Raw genomic sequence first — 26,922 nt, forward strand, 5'->3', positions numbered from 1 at the left:
GACTCAGCATATATGTAGGAGAAACATATTGATGAATAACATTTCCACAAAGCTCACCCCACCCCCTCACATTTTTGGTGACTATGACAGTGATCTAGAACCACTCACACTGAGACAAACTCAATAAACAGTTGAGCTACTCTTCCCCTGGTCATGACAAAGAAGACAGACATACACGTACAGTATTTACAGTTTCATTGTAGCAGGGAAATTCTCCTAGCTCTCTTCAAGTACAATGACCAGTTGACCACAGCTTAATTTCCCATCCTGAGGATTACAAGCCTTCCTAGAAACAAGCATGTCGGGTGAGTTAAAACTGCAAGGATTTGAACCCACGACTTAAAAACCACTTGAATTACACAGGTTATACCCTAACTACAAGTCAACTTCAACACACCTGTAGCCCATTTGACTCTGGTCCTACCAAATCAAAAATCATTTAGCAGAGAACACCCCAACATTATCTCAAAATAACTGTTCAAATCAAGGCAAAACTTTGGCTCCAGTCACTCTTCTACAAACATGTCTTGACTACAAATGGGAATCTTACAATTTACTTGTTTAGTAATCTATTCGTTTCATAACATGGTCTAGTAAGACTATGCACTTTCTGAACTGAACCATTATGGAAGATATTAAAATCCTTATAACATTAAAAGACTTAAGTTCCGTGTGTCAGACTGATCCTTTTTAATGTGAGTGTGGCCCTACAGTCCAGACTAATGCTGTACATGTACTGACAATGAAGTACTAAAGACCTTCTCTATCATGTCAATGGAGGCCGCCCTCCCCCTTTCACACCTCCCAGTGTGGCTCCGTATTGTGGCATCATAACATAATGGTGGGTTCCGCCCCCCACCCCATCCTGCATAGCCAGTCACTCACCGAGAAGGATCGCTCCATAGAAATATATTCAGGCCCAGCAGTGAGAGGACAAAGACGACGCAGCACAGCCCCAGCACGTAGGAGATATCGGACATGTCTCTAGCGGCGGGCCGGAACGAGCGAGAACGTCAACATGGCTGCCCCAGTCTGCAGAGCCACATCCATCGCGGCGGGGCGGCCTGCCTCCATGATTTATTCATGAGTTTTCGGTCGGGGATGAGCAGGCGGGCAGGAGCCGAGATAACACGATCTGATGGCCTCACATGTGTCAATTATGCAAAGTACCGCCTTACCCGCCAAAGCTCAGGATATCCTTTTTATTAATTCCCCCCGCAGTAGCAGCGTGAATGGGCCGACCCTATATACGCATCCCCACTTTCAGGATTAGAGACATAGACCAGGAAATTCAATACACAGACGATTCCCCGTTGGCCTTTAAAACAATTGGCTTAGCAAATTTCATTCGCAGGATAATTCTCCACATCATTTATATAAACAGGATGCAATCCCAGTACAGAAAAAAAATTTCCAGACATTTCCGATAAATTTCTCCTGAAAGCCATACATCTCGCATAATCGAATAAATATTTGCCTATTGTTGGAGGAAGGCCAGGATTTTTTAATGCCATAATTTGATGATTTCGTGGGAGAATATAAATCGATGTTTACGGTATAATTGGGATGATTTTATTAGCATCACATTTGGGATCCAAGGCTGTAGGTTTTGTGTGTGTGCTTTTTTTGTGCAGAGGGCCTCTTTCAGGGAAGTCACTCATTGGGACATGATAAACATGAGGATCAGGTTCTTAAAGCTGCATTATGTAACATTAGGATGGTAAAAAGGCTAAAATTTCTGGTTATTTCTTTACAAAGTCCAAACTCCACTGTAATACAACCAAACACATAACACAATCTGACGGTGACAATTTTCTTATTACTTCTGAGCCACATGCATCTAAACAATACAATATTATCATGGGTCCTGTCCTTGGTGCTAGTTTTGATATCCATGACTTTTCCCTCCATTTTGTACAACATTTACACAAAACCAGGCTACTTCAACTTCAAGAAACACGAATAGTCACAAAACAGCCACAAATTCAATGCTGGAACATCATCAAACTGAAATTTTGGCTCAGTATAGAAACATCCCCTGACATAACAGACAGTAATACTGATAGTAAAGGAATTTCCAGGTAATATAAAGAAGTTGAAAATGACAGATCTGTTCTGGAATCACATTGAGTTCTGGAACTTGGCCAGGTTTCTTTTACAAGATTCGAAAGGGCAGTCCGTAACTGTCCAGTAGTCAAAATCTTATTGCCAGAGACTTTATGTGGAATTAAGTGCGATACCAATTTTTTTATCCATCCATCCATTACTATGTTGCATTTTAATAATCTGTATGAAAATCAGCTGTCTCATTAATGAGAACTCTGATAAGCAATGTATAAAATATATATGTGTATAACCACTACAGATAGCATAAGTACAAGTTATATTATACAAATTTTCATGTACAGATATAAACATTTGTTTTAACTGTGAACTTCACTTGGTTTGAAACATCTACTTACTAAACTGACAAAGAAGAGACCTTACAAGAGAAATACAAAGATAACTTTCCTATGATTTTTATATATCCCTACCTACCTACCTACCATATATCCCAGTTAGGACTAAAATAGCGTATCCACATAAAATGTGTATTCGTATACCCGATGCAAAATCTGCCTTCTCTGTCTAATGCACTAAACTTCATTATCATCAGAATGAAGGATCGCTAGCTTGAGGGGTCCCAGGTATTGTTTTAAACAGGTACAGAAGTAATATATAAAGACTACCAGAGGGTATTTTCATATGTAATGTTGCAATGCTTGTTCATCTATCATGTTAGACAGTTTTTGATAAAAGTATGATGTCACAGGCACATAGATTTTATAATATTTAATAGCAGATTTTGCATAGGGTATACAAATATATGTACTGCCTATTAAACATTTTATGCTAATTATACAAAAGTTATTATATCAAATGACACTTTGTCTACATACATGTAAGTTAAGATATGCGTGCTAATGATTTTGTGGAGCTAATTATGTACATGAGTCTAAATTTAGAACAGTACTGATTCACATCAAAAGTATAGATCATTGGATAGATACTTGTTTCAACTTATGCATGGCAGAAAAACATCCCCAACTCCCCAAGCCCACCTAGGCACATAACAGCAGAGGCTTTCAACATGTTTTTCATGACGCCAAAGACTGGAATCATACGTCAGAGCCCTTTGGAATGATGTTATCCTAGTCCCAAATCAGATTTTTCATCTTTGTGTATGGAAGTGAAGTCACAGGACAAATAAGACAGTACCGTCAAAATAGCGAGAACAAAGAAATTGCTGGAACCAACTGACACTACGAAACAAGTAACCGTTTTCCGTCAGCAATATTGCAATTTTTCCTCACAGATATCAGTATGCTATAGGATAGGATTGATTCAACTTACTACATTAAAAAACAACCAGAAAATTGACTTCAAAAACAGTTTACAATTACTGGCCTGAAATTGCTTTGTGTTCCTTTAAACTGGATAAAACTTGGGTTTGTCCCTTGACAGTCTCCTCTAAAACATACAGTACATGTTGCCTGTAAGATGCCTGTTCACGTTTTGACGACCACCTTTTTGAATCACTACTGGTTTGTCCCTATCCGCTCTGTACAAAACATGTCCATGTTGCCTGTAAGATGCCTGTTCACATTTTGACGACCACCGTTTTTAATCATTACTGGTTTGTCCCATATAGTCTGTACAAAACATGTCCATGTTGCCTGTAAGATGCCTGTTCATGTTTTGACGTCCTCCTTTTTGGATCATTACTGGTTTGTCCCTATCCACTCTGTACAAAACACATCCATGTTGCCTGTAAGCCCTGTGACAGATGCTTTATTATAGGAGTGCAGCCAGGACCACTCACCACACACCAGCCTGACTAGGCACGTGGAAGGGAGGCCCGCATCCCAAATATGGCCATGACAGAACCTGACCTGCTGTATAAATATATCACAGTCTGAATACCACCCACCCAAACCTGCTCAGTCCAGTGCTGTTTCCTGCAAGTCATCTGTTTGTGTGAAGGTTGCCAAGGGTTTAGCCTATAAGGACAATGAATTTAGCTTTAACCTTTAGCATACTGAAGAAGCCATTTGGTTACCAAGTCTCTTGGTTATGGCGTTAGGCAGCAGGGAGAAGGTTAACTTTTCACTAAATACATGTATGTGAATTAAGTTCTAGTGGAAACTTGTTTAGATAAACTATCATTGTACAAAATACAATTCAAAATATAATTTCCACATTTTTACTGAGTGCACAAGCTGATATTACATTAGGAGGTAAAGAAACTGTCTTATATATTTACGAAAACATGCAATAACACAAAATGAAACACCTGCAATTATATGAATTATTTGTGATCAATTTTGAAATGATATGTTTTTTAGATTTTAGTGTTTAACATTTATTTTCTTCTTTTCCCTTTTTTCTAGGACAAAAAAATACACTAAAATATTCTGCACCATGGCTCTGGCCTTGCAGAATCAACCCATTAAAAGGCTCTTCATCCCAATAAATTGTAGTGTCGACCCTGATAATTCTATTACAGCCTCTTAAAAATTCATATTTCCATGACCCTCCTGGACCTGGGAGGAAATTTCAGATACCTCTGGATCAGTAGAACGGAATGTCCCTGATATAATTGCGATGGCGCTACCATTAGGCTACGCTAATGATATTGTACGGTTCACAGAGATTATACACCAGTAAGTCAGCTAGTAAAACCCTTACACAACCAAGGATGTCTTTTTCTATACCTTACAATGGGGATCGAAATTCATTTGGGGTATTCTAGAAACTATGAGCATAGGAAGATATTTGAATGCACAATGTAGAAGTAGAATGTCAGCAAAACCTAAGTACAATCCTTACTGCCTATATCCTGAGCTTGAAAATTTTTTTTAACCTTCAAAATTTTCAACAAGACAACAAAGGTTTTCTTGTTTTTTCTAATTATCAAGAATAAAACCTTCACAAGAACCTTTGTAGCATATTTTGCATCATTATTACGCATTTCTAGTTTGTGTAAATCGTGCAAAATCAAGCTGCACAAGGTCCGCTGATTCTATTTAAAACTTATTCTTCTGAAAGCTACTTTCTATATTCCCATAAGCAGACAGTCTTTTACAGTTCAACATAAGTATAAAGACAGTTATGACTTACAATCCTTTTCCAACTTGTCTAGTCAGATTACAACTGGGAAGCCCAGCTTTATAACTGGTACTTGACATATGGAAGGTTAAGCTCCTTCTTAGCTATAGCTCTACTTGCTCTTGTCAAGATTCCAAGTCACCAGAGGAAAATTAATCTACATATAACTTTTCCTGTCCAAAAACCAAACATATATAGAACTACAACTCATACATTAGATAAGAATCAGAATGTTCTCAATCAGAATTAGATTCTAACATTGGCATAACTAACAGGACATCTAGTTTGCAATAGTAATCAATATTTCTTAGGTTACAGTTCTAAACTCTAGCTAGACAAAGAAGTAAAAATCATTATATAGGGCCTTTACAAATTTGGCTTGGCATTGAAGGGGGGGGGGGTAACTAAGCTGACGATGATTTAGTGGACAGCTCACGTTGTGCCTAAGGGCAGACACTCAGTGTGGTTTAGTCAGTAATCCAACACTGCTTTTGATATTTCTAGTTTGGCCTCACTAAATCATTTTTTCTCACAGAACTTCAATTTTTCTAGAACCCTAGCCATAGTGCTATACATTTAGTCAAGAATGGTTTTGCTGAAATTACACATACTTTAAATCTTCTGCAACAAAAACTATAGAGGTAATAACGTAAACCTAAAACCTAATAGTAGTTGGCCTTGAAAGTGATCTGGTGGCAGTAGAAAATACCATGATTAAAAGAAAATCAAGGCTCACTTAGTTCTTGTTCCTTAGAAAATAAGCAAAATTCCCACACAAGACATTCTCACAACAGGTGTTTCCAAGAAAAAATAGACCTAGCTTATTGTAAGTTAGTGGACAGTCTATCCCTCATGTTGGCTGGGACAAAAGGTTACATACTGTCGAGGTGACTGGTCCAACTGGTTTTGTTGGAGACTTGCCAGAAAATGTCTGACCACTGGCGTTCAAACTGGGAAAATTTCTCATTTCAAACTCAATAGGACTTCTTGGTGCAAACTTGCTTCTCGATGACTGGCAAATATTTCATCCAAAACTTGCCTACATGCTTTTAGATAGTAGAACTGCTATCAGCACTACATTATCTCTCTGCAACAAGGCATATTAACACCATACAAGCTGTTATGGTATACTGTGTTCACCCAAATTACAAACACTATATACTTAAAACGCATATACATACCAGAGGGTCCAAGTCTGAATAAACCTCGTCAAATCTCGACATAATGACAGTGCTCGTCTTGGTAAAGTTCTGCAGTCGTGTGTTGCTCCTAGGCTAGATGCCAGCGAGCATTGCGTTATACACAAGTAACCTGATTGGTGGTCAGCTGACCTTATGCAAATGAGGGCAGGAAGGACTTGATGTACAGGTGCGAAATGCCAGAGGATCATTTAGTACGAGCCAGCTCGGACGAGTTTCTGCCAGAAAAACACATCTCTTAAGGGCCTTATCGGTTTAGAAATGACACGTTTTTGGCATCATGTTGAGCTTGGCATCATCCTTAACACTATTAGTATCTTTTATTAACAAATCTATAGTACTGAAATTTGGATCCTGCTAAGATTTTATGGCTTAACTTGCTGTTGAAAGTAAGTTGCATTAAGTTGGAAAGCTGTTTTGACCCCCGTATCCTTAAATGCCCTCACTCCTAAAATTCTTTATACCTGTAGCTGATTGAGTATAGCAAAAATAGGTTAATCATGCTTGGCTTGCTACGTATTTCAACACTCTTTTCTAATCCTTGTCCAGTATATGTTATCACAGGGACCTGTTTTTGCATTCATGATCAGTCCACAGCAAAACATCTCCATTTGTAATCTACCAGTCTGCATGGCATCTCTTCTCAGTCCAATGCCTTTTTTTGCAAAGCAACAGACTGAGTGTTAAGTAATCATTTGTGCTGTGCTGTCATGTGACAAAGACAACAGAGCAACAACAATGTACATGCAAAGGTCTGAATAAGGTACAGGTACAGTAACAACTTCCATATGATCAAGTCTAAACAGAAAACAACATTGCCTTAGTATACACTGTTGCCCTGAAAGCACTTTGGGTGCCTTTAAGACTGGAATATCACAACATCATAGACTATAATTTGTACAGATCAAACCTAAGATGCATATGATCGAATACCACCAAGCTTTGGGTAAATACGTCATAATTTTAATTGAATATGTCTGATGTATTAAAATGAAAGTTTCAAATATCAATCAGAAAAGCAACTAATAATAAACTATAGTTCCCTTTTACTAAATGATTATGACTTTTTCTGACCCAGAAGGCAGAATACATCACCAAGACAAAATGCCCTAAAAATGTAAATAAATAAATAAATAAATGTCTATCTTTTGAATTGCTAGGCATTCTAGTATGGCCATTGGCCATTCATATACTATTAACTATAGACACCATTTTGGTTCACATTACTTATAAAATATTTAGCATGTGGGTAGATAGTAATTACAGGTTAAGAGAGAAACCAGGGTCCCAAGAGGATTTCTCCAATAGGCTTTAAATAACTTGTTGTTAAACTCATATGCCTGAATAGTGGACATCTCAATCCAAAGCCTACTCCAAATGTTACTACATTACTATGTGAACATTGAATCTGTATCTTTTACAGTAACTTGCATCAGAAATAAAACGTTTTTGACATATCAAAGTTTCTCCCTAATGTATTGGTGCATCTGAATTTGTACTGGCTTCAACCATATTAATAGTGGTTGTAGCAGGTGTAGTGAAAGTACATAAAAAGGAATAATACTTCAGAAAATCTTTGAACATTAAGACTTTCTAGAGTCTATTTGCCATCTATCTGTTTATGCACTATGTAAGTTTATGTACAATGAAGAAAAGCATTGACAAGACATACGTGTACATGTTCTTTGTTGAATGAAGTAACTATTGATACTGTATAAGGATAATTACTATCTTTGCATTATTTACAATTCTGGTCCATTTCTTCAAATTTGCATTTTGACAGGTTTCGCTTATAACCACCTGCTTCCACTTCTTTAAAAACATCAGGAATCCTTTAATACAATTATACAAAATGTGCAGTTTTTCCTTCATACAAATGTCAAGAGCAATGGACGAACATCATCATCACTAGAAGAAAATGTTACTTAAATTTTTCTTTGACATCTAAAATTCACGCTGGGTCCTACAAAAATATGCAAATTGCAGAATATCAGTAATGTTGCTCATAGCAGCTTTGACATCCAACATCAATAATGTCCAATCACATCCTTCCATGCACAGGATAAAGAATTTGATATGCTGCATAAAAGGAGGTCATTGATTGGTCAGGCCCCAACCTTGACAGCTTTTTCCAGCCAATGACAGACCGGGGATACAGGGTGACTGGAGGTTGTAGAACTGGTAAGAGGACATGTCTTGACTCCATGTTATTCCCAGATAAAGAGTCAGTCCATTTCTAGCAAGTGACTATATCAAACAAGTATCCAGATTTGGATACAGGCTAAAAGGGACAGTATTGCAAAGGGACAACCCATGAAAAATTACTAGGGGGTGAGCCATTTAGTCCCTACCAAATATGTCTCAAACAAATTTAGGGTGAAGGTCTAACTGTCATTTTTCCTACCACTTAGCGATTCTGACTATATCTATAACGGATTATAAAGTGACTGATAGTAAATGTGGTTAGAAATTTATTTTACTTCCAGGGTATTTCTTCCAAATTTTGAGGAAAACTAATTTTAATTGAGAGGTCATTTGATTAGTACCGGAAAATGATGGGCTTGACCGTTTTTCGATGCTACTTGAATACTTTGTCACGGTTTTTGAGGGTTATTTTATCACTAGAGACAACTCTTCTTAGTAACCATCCAAATAATCTAATTACTGACTTTGTAAGTAATCCAATCAATAAATGATAGCCAATCAGAAAAAGATAGTTCCAATGTCAAATGTGGAATTGAACTACTGTCCTCAATTTCTTAGAACCAAGAAATCAGAGATCTAATTCTTCCATAAAATATTTGGAGTCACTGTGAATTTCTTTTTTTATTCACTATTGTGAATTTCTACCAGATTCTGTCAGTGCATTTTCCCACTGAATCCTGTAAGGCAACAGATGGAAGATAGGAAATGAGATAACCTTTTCTGGGACCTTACTGGGACCTTTGACCTAACTTCCTGTCAGTGCTACTAAAAGTCTTAGTAAATCACTAACACACTGAAAACAAAACCTAGACATACAAAACAACAGACTCTACTAACTTCAACCTACACAATTATACAGTTCACCATTGGTCTAACGGTTCAAAGTTTACGAAAGTTCAGAGTTCACAACCCCATTATGCCAAACCCTAAACAAAGTCTATTTATCAACTGTTATATGAAGTTACAATAATACCCAACCGTAAACAGTGTAAGGGTATCAGGTATTATTTCAACAACTCCCCCTATACAGTTCACTTGTTTTACTATACAATAGAGATGAATACGTCGCAATTTACAAAACATTGGTGGTGAAATAGTCCAAGGTCTCCAGTGTACACATAGTAACCAACAGTATCGTATCAATAGCAAAGGAACACATATCTCCAATCTTTATTGCCACAAGCCAAATAAATTCTTTTCTATGGAGATATTTGCTGAGGAGGGACTAGCTGATATGTGTCCTGATAGCTCCTAACTGGTTTTAACTAGTTAGTATTACTTGAGGGATGTTGGCAAGGACATTTAGGTTTCTAATGACACATTTTTGGCAAGAGGGTTTAGGTTGAATTCCTACCAAGAACTTCTGTTATTCTTGTTAGGGTGGTTTGTTAACAATTTTTAAGATTCAGGCACCTATAATTTTTCCCTGGTGGGTCTTTAGTATAATCCCCTAGCAGCTTCCTTTAGAATTGCAGATTATGCAGTGGTGTCTATGGGTAACAATGTTGCAATCAAATTTCCAGCCTTGCAAAGTTCACACACCTTACTTTTTTCTGTAAGATCAAAACTGAGAGACACAGAATTGCTATTGCTCAATTATGTAACACTGCACAGTAGCAAGGACTCCATAGTTAAATGTTTTGATAGCAAACATGCACAGGTTGTCTTATCAGATAATATGTAAGCTCCACTTAACTGGTAAACTGCCTCCAGGCATAACAGGCTAATTTTGTACAGTAAGAACAAGCTGCAAAAGACCAGACTGTAAGGTTTGAACCACTAACACTGGGATGAACTCCTTTTTGATAAGTGTGGTGGGTTCTTTAACATGCCCTAGGTGTCACTCTAGATCCCCTCAAGCTTTAAATCAGCCCATCTGACAGGAAGTCCCTAACCATAGCGAGGTACTCATTTTCATGAGGTACTCATTTTCACCAGTCGAATAAGGAAATAGGTGTAAAAAGCCTTTCCTACGGGCACAACACTGGGGCCTGCATGGGATTCAAACCCAGAACCTTCGGATTCTGAGTCAACAACCCTAACCACAATATATCACCTTGTCACCTAGGCTGAATAGAATAGGAGATGTTAGTACCAGTCTGTAGTCCTCTAAACAAGCTTAAGGTTTATGTAAACAGGATTTAAGTGCTCAATCTAGAACAAACATAGGCAAGACTTGAAATTCCCACCTGTGATTTGTATACAAATTCTGAATCTGAGTTGAAAAAAAATACACAAACAACTTGGCATGGTACAAGAATGTAGGGTCAGTATTATGAACCATAGTATTTAAAGTGTTATGTGCAGATAAACTTTACATCAAAGTCATACTGTATCAAATGAGCATCAATTTCCTATGCAAGTTTCTAGGGAAATGTTTCTACTTCTACATCTATAATTCCCTTGGTTCTTCTTGGTCCAAGACTATTGAGCATTTTTTTTTAGCATTTCAAAACTCAAAAGTCTGCCTCTGGAAAACAACAGCAACAGAGACCTAGAGATGGTTTCTGAGAATACTAGGTGAAACTCCCACCTTGCCTAACTTGTCAAACCAGTCCAAACTGGGACACACCCACTCACACACATGGCAAAATTTCCTCGTTTTTTCAAAAGTCAGCAAAACTGAAGGATCCTGAATAATCAGGATACAGGTATACAGGGCCCCGTTGAAAAGCAGTGCCATCACTGAATTGGGTTACCCTGTATAAAAATCACGGAAATAAATAAATAAATCTATAACACAATATATGGGTATATAGATGTTCACTCAGGGCTCAAAATCCCTTTTTATGCATACATGCACAAGACAAGTTTTACCTGCACCACTCAGAATTTAGGTGTACAGCTCACACTACATAAAAACTCTTCAGAACCTATTGATATTATTTCTTAAATATGCTTCATAGGTGATAACAGTTAATGCAGCAAATAAAAACCCACATACACCTACATGTACATATAAACCCAGTACATGGACTGCTGCAGGTTAGGTGCAGGTAGATACTTCAGAAATACCTGCACAGCTCCAATTTTACCTGCACTAACCTGCATATATGCAGGTGGTATTTCTAGCCCTTCCAGTTCATTCAACTTTGGAGAATGAAGTATGTACAGTTCGTCCTGCTTTTATAATATTATTCCAGAGTGAAAACAAGCTAGGAGTGCTGTTTAAAAATCTGTGTCAGCAGGATTAGATGCACACATCGACGTGGCAGACGTGTGTGAACATAGAAGCAGCTAGCTGAAGATGCCAAAAGGAGCATGCATAAAACATTTCACATCCTCATAGGCAACAAGTCGAACGTCAGCTTTGGAATGCATAAGTCAATGTAAATACGCTGGGTTGGAGGAATGGGGATGGGCCGCTAAAGGAGTGTACTGTAAATCACTATGTTTGCGGTACTTTTATTTTCGCGTTTTTTGTCGTCACTTCTGTACCCCAGACTTATCATTACCACTAACAAATAATTTGCAGACTTTCTTTCTTTTGGTATTTTCCGCTCTACCCCTATACCAAATTTCAGTTTATTTGGCCTAAAAATGAAGAAATTGAATACATTTAAATAAATGGCAGGAGAAGGAGAAGAACCCTGAGGAGAAACAAAAATGGACTGTTCCAAACTCACCCCTGTGCAAAAGTAGAACATTCCAAAATAATTTTTGGAGAAGGAGAAGAAGAAGAAACATGAGGAAAAACAATATACTAGTACTTCAGCCATACCATGAATCGTAGCGTTGGGAAAATGACAGCGATGAGACTGAATTCCACCGGTTTCGACATTACTTACCGAACAACTCCTCATTTTATACCTTTTTCTGTACCTCTCTAGTGCAGGGCGCTCTGCTCGAGTTTAAGATTAAAATACCACACCCTTTCGAACTTCGTAAGTGCTTGGATAGATAGGATACTACTAGTAGTAACCGACAGATGCGGAAACTAAATATGATTACAGAGGTTAGTGCCGGTTACGACAAGTAACCACTGGAACTGGAAAAGATATTTCACCAAAAGAAGCCCAAGACTGGCAAAAAGTTCATCTCCAATTGTGTTAGACAAAACAAGAAAGTGACTACTTTTTTATGATGAACATGCTCATGGTGTGACTCTCCTCAAACACGGGACCTCCAGTTTTATGCTCTATCCAAGAAGACATCCCTATCAGAAGCTAGGTACTCATTTTCACCTGACTCACACGAGGAAATAGCTGTAAAGTGCCTTCGCCAAGGACAAAACATTGGGGCCTGCCAGGGATTCAAATCCAGAACCTTACAATTGGGATTCTGAGTCAACAACTCTAACCACAAGACCACCATACCACCTTACAGCAAGTAGGATCAACTCCACAACTACGTTAGTTCCACCTCACAAATACAGTAGGGGCCTCTTCAATACCTAGTTCCACACAATGCTTGCTGTTAGCTATGCAAAGCAGTGGTAAGACAAGTCTTTCAACTTCTGAATGAGATCAAAGTACATTGTAGCTGCCATAAATACCACATACGTTGACATACTAGTTGATCAAATACAAGTAGACAAATTATTTGACTTGCTAAAAGTTGAATCTGACTCTATTGCCTTTACATAAAAGTGAAGATACCACATATTGTAATTCCTCATTTTTTCATGGTACATGTACTTTTAAGTTCATGGTTTTCATAGTCACGTCCGTGAACCTGTCATTATCGCTAAAAATCATTCCTCTTTTCCCCCCCTCCCCCTCTCGAAGCTACCGTGAACAAGTAGTTTCATGAACACATTTTTGTCATACTGTGAAATTTTGCAACTGTGAACAAAAAGTAAATTACAGTAGCATGTAATGTACATTAAATACATTGGCATAAAAAATCATTTCAGATTAGATATATATACAAGTGTATCTGGAAAAAATCTGTAACATACATATATATCATACATGTATGTACACCAAATGAAAAGGTACACATGTACACTACTCGTACTTACCTTTTTCCATTCATTCATTCATCATATCATTTATTACATGATTCATTACATATTCATATATTCATTCATTCCTTTGACAGTCATCCAAATTAATATACCTGTTGCTCTTAAACCCTTGGGGCATGTGGGCAAAGTGGATTTAGCCACAAAAAATAACAACTGACATTTCATACATTGATATTTGGCAGAAGAAAAACAGTGCAAGATAACGATAATCTTTCCTGGTGTATGTTATTAAAATATGCTTTTATATACTTTAAAAAGAAATCATGAAATGTCAGTTACTGAATATTATGATAAAGAGCATCAGTGTCATCTCATTTTTCTGTTAAGTAGATTTTGTCTCCATCCAATTTTCAGCTTGCAAATATTTCTAGTTTCATATGTATATATGTCTGACTTATGATTATGATTGTCAATTAGGGATTGATTAATAAACTTCACTTTTCTAATGACAGCATCAGCACAAAAAGCAGATTTTCTCAAAATTTGTTATCAGTAAAACATAACAAAAATGGAAAAACTCTTATTCCAAATCCTACATTCTGTTTCTGGGTTATAAAACACATTCAAGCAACGTGTATAGCTTATTGCAAGGGTTATGTAACTTCATGGGAGGGTACAAATAGGTTTTGCTCATTTCCACAATATTAAGGCCATACAAGAAATGCACTACAATAAATCAGAGATTTCAGACTTTCAGGACATACAGTAATTTGGGTTTTTGTGAATTTACTGGAAAAACCTTGAACATTGTATGATGTACTTTGATTTGGAGTAGGACAGGAACTGTGCAGGTTGGAAGGTCCCTCGTGCAATCCTCGGCTTCCTGAATTCCCCCATGTCTACCTCTAATTCCTGCTGGCTCCTGCCCAGATCCTGGGACCTTCAGATTCACCCCATTTCCTGTGCCTGTCTGACCTTTTGAACTCCTGTCTTTCTGCCTGTCAATCTTCCCTTCAGGGAAACCTTAAAATAACTGAAAACTAGCATGTCATTTTCATGCAGTTCAGGAATTCTTAACATCATAAAGAGACAAGGCCGACATGATAAATGGAAGATATAAACAACTACATGATTGTGTTTATCAAATCTATTGGGTGAACGATTCAGACAATGAACTTTCAATAAAATAAATGTTGCTCTTTGAGAGTTTTATGTTACAATTCTGTACAGGTTAGTTAAAGAATTCTAAATGAGTTAGTAAAAAATGAACCAAACAAACTGGAACGTGTACTGAATGAGTAACTTTAAACTTGTTGTTTGTGACTTCAGGCGCGTGACAAAATAATCCCTTCTTCTGGGCATCATGCACTGGGTGGGTACACAGTTCCAGGAACAATGCACTTGTTGCTACCATTTCCCGTCTCTGCCTTGGTGCAAATCTTTGCAACAGGAAATGACAATACCTATTGTAAAAACAATATGTCTGTCTAAAACCAATACAGGAAAAGTGGATTCATAATACAATGTACCAGGAAATACAAGTTGACACTAGCATTTATACTTTTTAGCTTTCCAGTTTAAAAAAAACATGAAATTGTGCAGGCTTTCTTGCTTTAAAAAAGGATTATTACAGTCTATCTGAATTGCTGTTGACTTCAATAATATGCTACACATTATTAAATGAGGAACATGACAATGTAACATTGCAAATTTGCTACCTGGCTAGTTTCAACAGTCATTAAATGTAAAATCGTAAAAGAAAACAAGGCATATGGTTTTTGTCAATGTGGGGCAAACAGTTTCATGGAAAGCACAACTTGTTGCATTGAATAAACGTTTCCCCGTAGCTGTTTACGTTTTATTTTTACGACGTAGCCACCACTTACAACGCACACAGAACAAAAACAAGCATCCATATATCTTAATCAAATGTGACACACACAATGGTAATTCCTGCACACGCACATACACTCACCCCACATACCCATACTATATACAGCAACAGTTTAACTATTTTAGACTCTAATAAACCGGTTACATAATATACAAATATAAACGTCACCTGGTATTGTCAGAAACAATTAACTGTAAAGAACCTCTGGCCCTATGAAGAGGCTGCCTACTCAATTATTATTGCATTAAATGCCCCTCCCCCTCTCTCACCCCAATCCATTCACACCATTGAATACCTACTGAATAGTAGCACTATTGTTACCGCATACAAAGCCCGTGTTGACCTCTTTTTTCTTCAACGAAATGTTTTCTTTTGTCGCGCCCTTGGGAAGATAAAGCGAAAAGAAACATTCTTCCCGCTTTTTGATACAAGATTTTTGTCGGCAGCGGATGTAAGAGGAGCGGCAGCCATCTTGGAAAGGGATGGGAGAGAAATTGACAGGCGGATGGTTGGGAGGATGAACAGGTGTTTTTGTCGTCTTACCTGGCGGATGATGCTGTTGTCGCTGGTGTCCGAGAAACTTCCGTCCGAGGGCTTGAACGGTCCTCTTCTTTTCGCACCCTTTGACTGCGAAATTATCCAACAAAACAGACATCACATAAGGATACATTACACCACAACTATACAGCAATTCCTGATAAACATTAGAGCAATGGGTAGTGTTGTTACAGGTGTATTATCATCTTTAATAACCTCCCTGTTCTGTTTTAAGATCAGGAGTGTATTTAGATGGCCGTCTTGCTATATTTTAGTGCCTTGTGGTACAATAAATGGGGCAGGAAGGTCTCCAGTGCCGGTAAGTATGTCTAGAATTTTCCTTCCCCTCATAACAAAAATAGCGGGGCTGGAACAAACATGGCCTAACTATACATAGCGCCTTCCTGGCTACAATCCTACAAAATTACGGACGATTTAGTGTAAAATTTGAGGAGAGGATGTAGACTTGAATCGTATTTTTACAGAGGAAAGGCTCCAGTAAGGAGTGAAAATGCTCAAGGCAAGCAAAAACCCTCACGTCTCTGAATATGATCTACGAAACAAGCACGGCTAAATATAGGTGGGGACCTAGCGGGGAAAATATCGTCCTCTCTCTCCATTTTCCTTCAAAGTTTTCCTCAGAATTTCCTTGATTTAAACGGATATAACACACAGATTGGGCAAAGATACAACCGATGTATGTCCTGGTGTATTTCTGTGCATTATCAGCCATTAAGGCGTTCTAAATCGCCCAAAACAACATCTCGCTACAAGCGATCTGCCACTTAGTATCAAGAATGTATCCATCTTGTTACAGACGACATTTTCGCCCGAACGTATCAAATTTTCCTGTGGTCGGTACGACTTTTCTTTGGTCAGATCATGCGGTTGTGGCTCTCCTGTGTAGAGCAGACGTGATTCCGGCTCAGTTCTGAGGAAAATGTCTCCTGAGCGAGCAAAAATAACTTGAGATTTTGGCCGGGCGAGCGCGATGGGGCCCCTTCGCCGAGAGGGGGTTTGGGGCCCGGCGATCGATCGCTCACAAACCCGGGCTCGCCTCGCCACTTACCTGCGGATAATTCACGCCGTAGAGATCGGTTTCGATCTCGTATTCTCTCGGCGGTACCCTGGCCATCCTCCCGACAAAACTCAGCTCACGATCTCGGTCAACATGGACCTATGATAGTCCGGCGCGGCTACGAAAGTTGACCACAGTCGGGCACCACAACCTATTGCACATGAAAAATGGTTGGCATATTTTGGGTAGCGGGAGCCCAGGGCGCATGCGCGCGGGGGCGGTCCGCTCATCGTCACGGGGAGGCAAGAAATCACTTTCACTTTTTTATAAATCGTGAATGTCTTCAAGATAACCAAGTCTCCTTGAGATAACGTACTTGGACGGAATCCTATAATAATAGTTAAGATTGACCAAGAAATCGTGATGTGTATTTCGCCAATAAGCTTGGTTTGGTGCTCTCTAGACATAATAGATTTGTCTAACTCTGAACTCCTTGATTTTAATCTGCCGTAGATAATTACTTAATAAGGTATGATTAAAACAGCTTTCTCCGTCAATAACAACAAGTGTGCGTGAGAGTAGTTCTCAGAAACGGGTGTGGTTAAAATGTGAAACGAAAGAAACCAACTTGGAGCAGCAATTCTGTCGCCTGACTAGGCAACTGTCAATAACATCATCCGTCTGGAACTATCGTGCCTTTCCTAGCCTCTACCGGGCTTCGGAAGCGGCTGGAAAGAGTAGAAATTGGGCAAATAGACAGATAACATGTCCGGAAGGTTAGGAGTACATTTGCGTGACAACTGAAGCTGAATTTCTACTCTCTCCATCCGCTTCCGCGAAGCCTGGTAGAGGCTAGATTTTCCCAGCACACGTCAACTCCTACATACATGTAGCTGCGTCATCTAACGTAACGGTCCCGTATGATGCCAACATCACGTTGTTATCATCTACACAAAGCCTTCAGACTCAAGTGTATCCCCCTGCCCCGCCCACTTCATTTCAAGCAGATGTTGGGAAGAGTTTTTCTGACTAACCAATACTAGTAGGTGCGTATAATCTCCAATTAAGCAGATCTAGATGTTGGGGTAGAAAATCGTTACGGTTTTCTGACTGGCAGGGCCCCTCATGATCAGTGGAGGTATTAGCTCAATAGCTGTCGGAGGCTCAGAAAACGTTCCGATTTTTTATCCTGAATCTGCTTGGAGATTACTGGTACATATAGTTGCGCTGGGGACACAAAAAACTTGCGATTTTTTTTACCTAACATCTGCTAGCGTCATGTAGCGCGAGGGATAGTAAAAAAACGATACGATTATCCACCTAACATCTGCTTGGAGAATAACAGTCTGGACTCTGGAGTAACCAGAAAACGTTACGATTTTCAACCCAATATCTGCTTGGAGATTAGTTGCGCGAGGCAGTCAGAAAGAAGAAGAAGAAAACATTACGATTTTCTACTCAATATCTGCTTGAAGATCCCGTAAATTGCGTGGAGCGCAGACATCAGAAAACGTTACGATTTTCTATCCATAGGCATGGCCAGCAACATCTGCTTGAAGATAAATTGCATGGGACAATCAGAAAACGTAATCACGATTTCGTTCCCAACATCTGCTTGGAGATTAGTTGCATGGGGTCGTCAGCTGCTGAAAATGTCACCATTTTTACCCTACATCTACTTGGATATCGGCGCCCACCTAACCAACGTGACCGTTGAACGATGACGTGTACATGTCACCTGGCTATGACTACGCAGCGCACATGACAAGTCACTGACTTCCAAACATTTCCGCGTATTTCTTATGATGAATTGCTTGAAACAGGCAAGTATATTTCATCGGAAACTACAGCCCCTAGCCTCTACCAGGCTTGAGAAACGAGTAGAACACGCCAGGGTAGTTGGTCCGCTAAAGGAGTACACTGAGCTAGTTGGGGAGCGGCAAACTGTACTATTTTAGCGGACCAACTCCGGCCCTGGCATGTTATCTGTCTACTCTATCTTTCCAGTCGCTTCTGAAGCCTGGTAGAGACTAACAGCCCTATAGACTCGCGGCGTGGGCGCGGGCCTCCTTAGCAGGATCTCAGACTAGTATCTTATCTTAGCCTGGATATCACGGGTAGACCAAGTTGATCACACTAAGCCCAAAGTTAGCCACGCACTAGCGTGCGGGGATCAGGGTCTAACTGAGGGGGCTGTGAGCCGAGGAACTGGCCTGCGTAGGCCCTGGAAACAGTCTAGCACCCGGGGTATATAGCAGGATCTACGTGAGTCGGGCTTTTTGAGGACTTGAATCCGCCTATTTTCTCAGAGACCAAAAACGGTTTGTCCCCGCTAGTTAACAGGTGCACAGAGGGGCGTACTTACGTACGCGCAGTTTAGCACGAACTTGTCTTACGTGTCCTCCTCAGGTAGCGTGCAAAGTCACGGGTCGTGTGACATCGTGGGGCTCTAATCTCCAAGCAGATATGTCGGTAGCCGGAAGACACAATACCGGGCTTCGGAAGCGGCGGGAAAGAGTAGAAATTTGCCAAATATTCTGGGAGAGGAAATCTGTCTGATATTCATGACAGTCACTGCCATTTCTTAGCACATCTTCATCATCATTCATTTCAAACTTGAAGCAGCATTTGAAATAGGCCAGAACGCGATTAGTTCCTTTATTTTTTGGTACCACCAATAAATGTAGCTAGAACCAGCCTACGGTACGAAACAACCAACTGTATTCTATCAGTGACATCGCATTTTTGCTGCACAGATATCTGTATGCTATGCATATGGTTGATTCAACTTACTACATTTTAAAAATGACCAGAAATTGACTTTGAAAATCCAGTTTTACTTCCCTTTAGGTACCTTTAAATTCCACACACACATCCTCCCTCCCCTGTGCTTTAACGGACTGTCCCTTACAATGTCAGACCCACAGTAAACATAGGTTGGGGGAAGCCATCACGCTCTGGTAACAGTGACAGTAAATTTACTTTAGACTTTAGATATTTGTCTAGAGATGGCAACTCTCCAACATGTTTCAAATAGAACTGACTTCCCTACGTTGACTAGTCCTCGCTGACACACACTGAATCGAATTATGCATCTATCACTGAAAACCTAAAGGGGCGGGGTACTCGTTTTCCTTCAATAGTCTCAGACTCAGAGATATCAGTGTCATATTGCATTATACCTCTCAGCCAGCTTAAGAGTAGTATGATATTATTTTAAGAGTAATCTTTCGTGTGGTTGTGACTTTGTTTCACTGTTTGTTTGTATTTTCACTAGTCTTGTGACTTGTGTCCCTTTCGTTCTTACTGAAAAGCTAAGCGTCTTGCCAAAAAAAGATGAAGAACTATCTTTAAAGACCTGCCAGCATGTCTTAAGACCTTACATGTGCTTGAATATTACCAATTTGGCCAATTTCTACTAGTACTGTTTCCAACCGCTTCCGAAGCCTGGAAGAGGCTACTGTACTCGGAATTCGTGTATGTGTCGCCTTCTCTCGTAGAGCCTGCTAACATGGCTAAGGAGGCTACCTACTCCATCCTGTTTCTGCCTTTCTTCCTGTCTGTGCATGTCTATATAGTTCTCCGTGATACGTCGGTCGCCATAGCTCCAGAAGTTGCAGTAAACCCACTGGAGTCAGCTAGTTTGGCAGATAAGGATGGCTCCCACTGACCTGGCGGTCGTAGCTAGTTATACGGGACGGTTCAGAATGGACCGTGGAGGGAGGAGTACCGACATAATACCATACCGCAAAAAATGGACGACCTGTCATTTCAGAAAAACCCTGTTCAAAGTCTAAACCCGTTCCGTGCATAAAACGTACTGTCCCCATCGGCCTTGGACGGATACGTGCAGACTAAATATTGCCATTCTAATTTTCAAGCAGATGCTAGAAGGTGAAACTATCAAATGTTTCATTTCTGACAGCCTTGATGTCAAGAAAAAAGTTTTTATGGCGCACTACCATTCCAAATGTCGGAAAATTGCTCATAAAACGTTAGAAATTGTCACTTCTAACATCTGCTTGGAGATTAGCCCCTCCCCCTCCATACTGATCGAGTGGTTCATCCCGCCATCACAGGTTCACCTAATGACGTCATTCCCAGGAAATCCCGCGCTCTGATTGGCTGACGGTCGAGTTCGGGCGTCATCGGCTAATTCGTTCCCAGTCGATATCCTAAAAAAAGTTGAACTCTCCGGAATGGACGATGATTTCACCATTCTACTGCATTAAGCTAAAAACAACTGGGTGTTTTATTTGAGAGCTTGTTGTTAGAGACCATAGAATCGAATTACACTTCTACACATATCTGTAGTGTAAGTCAGATACAGAAATTTTCGCTGTATTAATAAAAGTCTGTAATACAATATCAAAGCGATTACGTTGTTAATTTTTTTCAATATCATTGCTATCCTTTTGCTTTATGTTATGCATCAAATAGAACCGTTTAATAACCCAAGAGTAGTCCATTCAATGCAAAATACTAATAATCTAGAAACAAAAGTAAAATTACAATCAAATCACATTATAATTTAAACAAAATTTGTATATTCTCCAAGCATATTTCTTGGGGGGGGGGAGGCAGTATAAAATTGGCCACCAGTATCCATTTGCCCCCGTATACGTATACGTATACGGATACGGATACGACAGTGGATACGACAGTAGGGGTTGTTAAAGCCCCTCAAATTTATATACTAGTATACGTATACATGGATGCCGGTGTCCAATTTGGCATGCCTAGCTTGCCCCCGAAGAAATTTTCTTGGAGATTATAATTGTACAAGACGTTTATGGAATGCACACGTACGGAAGGTTCACATGACGATAGTTTGAAAACGCATTTGCTCGTTGGTGCATGTTATGTCGTAAAAGGCCCAAACGGTGACGTATATATATCCGCTTGACCGGCGCTCATCAAAGAAATGCGACAGACATAGAACGCGTGTGAGGCATAGGAGTGACGATACTTGCTTTTTGACGTATAATGTTAGTCTCAACCAGACTTCAAAAAGACTAGAACTTGGCCAAACAGAAATGCTGGAAAGACTAGAAATTGGCCAAATAGAGATATTATACTCTCAAAGCAATGCTTTAGGCTTCGGCTTATTTTGGGGTGTTTTAGGCGTTTTTATCGGGCTTTCTGTTTTGCAATGCTATATTTTCTTGACGCTTCAGATGCCTGGCTGATTTGATACTGTATTGCCAATTTGTTGATGTTTTGCGGCCACCGAAAGATCTACTCGGAATTAGTCTCTACCAGCTTGGAAGCTTAGAAAGAGTAGAAATTGACCAAATAGACAGATAACATACCAGGGGATCCGGAGTTGTTTCGCGCTAAAGGGGTGCATTTCATTCGGTAGGCGGCAAATGTAACGTTACTCTCTAAGCTTTTAAATGAGTCTATTTGGCCAATTTTTACTCTTTCCAGCCGACTCTGAAACCTTGTTTGAGAGGCGACAAATGTACTCCTTGGGCGGACCTAGAAGGTTATAGTCCACTGAAATCTCGTTGACTGGCATGTTATCCGTCTATCTACCCTTTCCAGTCATCTACGAAGCCTGTTAGAGTCTAGTTTAATGAATGGATGAAGTATCAAGGCACGGGAAATTAGTGACATGATTAATTACTGGATTGACGTCATTCTAGCCAAGATGAAAACACAGATAGGAGATTTAGAATCAGGAGATCCTCATGGACGTTTTATTACGCACGTTTACTTCCGTTCTCTGCTGATAGCACAGCTATCGTGCAGGTAATTAATTCTTTTCACATCCCCGTTAAAAAGATATTCACAGATGCTGCACGGGTGCAGTACCCATAACGTCTGCTAGAGGACGCCACTGCCCAGACATAAACATTGGAGCAAAAATTTGAGAGACTTTCTTGTCTCAGTACCTTCGAAGTCTGGATTCAATGCAAAATATTTAGCAAGGATTTCCTATTCAAGACAGCATTTTTTTTTCAGAAATCCAGAAAGCCTAACTAATTTCCTAATATAAAGAACACATTTTTATATATATGTATATCTGTCGATTGCTATTAAACGTTCACATGAAATATTAGTATAGATTCCTTACAAACTTTACAGATATATGTTACATAATCTGGCGCCACATCTGCAGTGTGAATATGCCCTTGCCTTATATTCATATTTAGTGTCGTGGACAGTGTAGTACTACTATTTATAGTAAATACACGCACGTGATTTAGGCAAACCATGAAAGAATTGTTGAGTAATGACCGATTCCACAGACCCACGGAAGTACTACGGAATGTCCGCTTTAAAAGTCGAATAACGGATCTTTAACATCCGCTTTTCAGTGAACGAATGTACTTTCAAGACAAGTGTCCGAATCATGAGTGATCGGACCGGGTGACAGAAAAGTAGTAAGGCCACACCGCCTTAATTTTATGGATGACATCCTCTTAAGTCCCCCAAACTAGTGCGCGCGGGCGAATAAAAGAAAAATCCGGCCAAAAATAAAAATGCTACTAAATCACAGGAATACAAAGCTGGTGTTGTGAATTTACTGCAGTACATACCAACATATACAACAAGCCGGCACATGCTGGCTTTTGCCGAAGTTATAAGTCGGCAGTCTCGGCACTGTTCGTATGTACTGAGTTCTTGATTCGTGGAGCTTAGGTAGCCTGGGTGCCCGGCATTGTTGCTAACTACCATGGACTACCCAGACCAGAGCCTCGGTGGACATGATCTTTTTATAAACATTTCACAAAGACACTTTTAGAACAATAAATGCTAAATTCTGTACCTACACGGAGCCTACAGCTATACATACTAAAATTTCCTCTTCACATTCGAAAAATCCCTTCTATACATTCTAAAAATCTCCCCCCCCCATACATTCTAAAAATCACCGCTATACACTCTAAATTTGAGCTCCGTACATTCTAAAAATCACCTCTATGCACCTCTGTTAACTTTTAAGTTCTCGTTTGAGAAATTCTTGTAATGATTTTAAGGAAAACTGTGCAACATTTAAGGAAACTGTGCAATATTATGTGTCTGTGAATGTATCACAATGTTATGTGTTTAATGTTTCCCTGCATGTACGGTCATAATTCATGTACACTTTGCACAGCGGACATTCAACATTCGACATTAAACACATGGAGAGAATTTGTGGTCCGTTGTCTGTATATGTTGAAAAAGCTGCCTGCTAAAAGTCAAACTAGGCGTGTCATTTCAACACGTTATCTATAGTAAACTTGGTCAAGCGAAGATCCCACCAATACGGGGACGCCTAAGCTTAATATCCTGTGGCTTTCTGTTGTTCTGTTGTGACAAACTTATCAGATAAGACCCTAAGTATGTATAATATGTAAGGTGTGTTAAGGTGTTACGCTTAGCTATTGTAGTGCGCAAAGGAGTGCCGTTTCTATAGGTTATTTGTTTGGTCATGTGGAACAGGCCACAACGACTTGATTTTATGGATGCCATCCTCTCGACGACCACCAAACTAGTGTGCGCGGGCGAATAAAAAATTCCGGCCAAAAATAAAAATGCTGCTAAACCACAGGAATACAAAGCTGGTATTGTGAATTTGCGGCAGTACATAGCGCCGTATACAACAAGCCGTGGACTGACTACCCAGGCCTAGAGCCTCCGAGGACGTGATCTTTTTTTCTTTTTTGAGAACAGGCGAAAATCAATGCGCGCGCGGATGTCATCCATAAAATTAATTTGGTGTGGCCTAACGTTACAAGCTGTATCTGGTCACTATTTTCTTCATTCCTTTTGAAACAGATCTAGAGCGTTTTCCTCCAGCACATTTTCTTCTCTGTCTGCAGTACTAGTCAACATGATCTGCGGCGCACTCTGTCTCCTCAACCCGAATCCTTCGTACAGTCCTTCCCGTCCTCTCATGCTGGACAACATGTCAGTTATCGTGTCCTGAAGACTCGTGATGCTTCTACTCAGCTCTAGGCTCTCTCTTCTCTCTCTGGCCAGCCCTAACGCCCTACTGTCCAAGTCAAGCGCGGCAAAACGGTCACTAACCCTTTCTACGTCGTCTTTTCTGTCAGAATCAGACGACACGGGAGGGTCTTTGCGACTGAAACAGTGAACGGTGCAGTGGGTCGCTTTCGGCGCTTCTGGCTTGGGTCTCCGTGCGTTGACTTTGTTATCCTTTCTTCTTGTGTTACTTCCCGAGTCAAACGATACGACAGGAAGTCTTTCGCGGTAACCCCTGAGGTAATAATCCACCGTCCTCCTCTCGGGTACCCCATAGCCTCTTCTCCTGGCCATGACTTCCTCAGTTACAGACGATACAGCAGTTTTTGCACGGTAGCCACGGAAACGGGGAGCAGTCGCCATCTTGACTTCAGCTCCCTTTGAAAAAATCGGATGCACCTTTGTCTCACCCTGTTCACTTGAACGAAAGGCGTCCATTTTCTGATTCGCGCCTATACTCGGCAAGGACAATATTTCCTTGAATTGAGGCGAAGCTCCGACAACTCTTGGCTTTCTGGCGGACTTTCGTCTGTCCCTGTCCATGGTTCTGGCGAGTTTTCGCGCCGCAGAATTATCCATGGTGAATCCTTCTCCAGAGGTGGTTATTTCACCTGTCGTGGAAAGGTTGTCCTCGGTTGATGGATATGCATACTCACGCCCCCGGGTCTAGCTGAGACCAAACGTTCCGTACAGGTCCTGCACCAAGCCGGCCTCCGGAGCCACTTGCAATTACACCTGCAACTCAAATCGTCTCCACCGCTTTAGTCCCAGAACACTTCCTGACAATACCGTTGCCAATCGTATTTACAAACGACAAAGAAACAAAGTTACCAAACGGTTAAGTCAATTTGTCGTCACTGGTGTTCTTGTCTTGACATTTGTAGTTCACGCAGTGCGAGTCTCAATGAGGGGGTCCTGTGCATGGTAACCACACGGGATGGCCTGTATGCCGGCTTTGACGGGCAGTGACCCTAATTCTTCCAACCAAACACCGGGTGTGTACTTAAAGCCACATGAGTTGAACTGAAGACATTCTCTCATGTTATGTAACGTCTCAGGTTACCGAGCCCTGGTTGTCCCTCTATTTACTCTCTTCGTTACGTATTAAAACTATTCAAAGTTTCTTCAATCGGTTTCTTCTCTTTTTGGAAATTTAGAGTTAGTTTTTTTCTTGCCACTATCCTCACTGATGATATCATAAGCATTTAAAGGTTTTCTGGCCCCTATAAAGAATTTGTGGTGCGACCCTTCTAGAGTTTCGTGCTTTATGTACTAGGGTGTAACCTTACTGGCTAGTCTTTTCAACTATTTCCCTATTTGAATGTGTGGCTGTTTCTCGCTGATATGTCTTTTGAACTGATCGCAACTGGATCTAGGTTTAGATGATTGTAATTCGGTTATGACAAGCCGAATGAGTGACAAAGCCAGCTGTAGACGCAACAATGTTGAACGATTGGTTTTCTTTTCAAACGCAAATGCCCACAAACCAATGAAATAGGTCATTACTTAAAGAAGTTTGTGGGTTGCAAAGGAATTAATCCTCTTTTTTTTACAAAGGCCGGTCAGAAATTGCGAACAAAACATTAACAAGTTACACGGTACGAAAACGGTATCTTTAAGCATACTTAAATCATGCTCAAAGGAGACGTTTTTCCATCTAAAATGGCATCTTTACCTATCTATACACATCTTATACGAGAACGTAAAGATACTTATTACATGGTCTTTAAGTAGACGCCGATAGATTCCTTATTTTCCGGTTGCATTTTTGGCTGCCTTTAAATTATACTTAACGTTAGCGTTTGTTTCTTCTTTACGCGTTACAGAGCAAAACTGGAACGATACTCGAAACAACGTAACTCGGAACTCGGCTAAAGAAAACCAAGACAACGCGACGGTCCTTGAGTTTTTGACTCAAGACGCGGGGACGGTTTAAGGTTTCAGTGTTAAGACGACAAAGGCATTTTTCTAATCTCCTTGCCATTCAAAAGCAATATATACAAGAGCTTTTTGGTCGACTCAATTCAGTAAGGAG

General features: G+C 40.0%; 2 protein-coding genes across 7 annotated transcripts in view; both read right to left on the reverse strand.

Annotated features, from left to right (window-relative positions):
* The window catches only part of LOC109478959 (voltage-dependent L-type calcium channel subunit beta-1-like), a 54,691-nt gene extending 37,517 nt beyond the window's left edge, over positions 1–17,174 (reverse strand). For 5 of the 6 annotated variants that reach the window (XM_019780782.1, XM_019780781.1, XM_019780780.1 and 2 more), the window contains exons 1-2: positions 16,962–17,174; positions 15,899–15,982 (exon numbers count right to left, since the gene is read on the reverse strand). In XM_019780782.1, coding sequence (XP_019636341.1) covers positions 15,899–15,982; positions 16,962–17,027 — 150 coding nt within the window. In that variant the 5' untranslated portion in view covers positions 17,028–17,174. Of the gene's footprint in view, positions 1–6,329; positions 6,443–15,898; positions 15,983–16,961 lie in introns of those variants that run through there. The other variant, XM_019780784.1, reaches the window with a different exon arrangement.
* Positions 17,175–24,634: 7,460 nt separating this feature from the next.
* Positions 24,635–25,896, reverse strand: LOC109478987. The gene has a single exon (XM_019780822.1). It carries the CDS (start codon positions 25,464–25,466, stop codon positions 24,663–24,665), a length of 804 nt encoding a protein of 267 aa, XP_019636381.1. The 5' UTR covers positions 25,467–25,896; the 3' UTR covers positions 24,635–24,662.
* Between the last annotated feature and the right edge of the window lie 1,026 nt (positions 25,897–26,922).

This window comes from Branchiostoma belcheri, unplaced genomic scaffold (assembly GCF_001625305.1).
Source record: "Branchiostoma belcheri isolate BF01 breed outbred unplaced genomic scaffold, Haploidv18h27 scaffold46, whole genome shotgun sequence".
Lineage (NCBI taxonomy): Eukaryota > Metazoa > Chordata > Leptocardii > Amphioxiformes > Branchiostomatidae > Branchiostoma > Branchiostoma belcheri.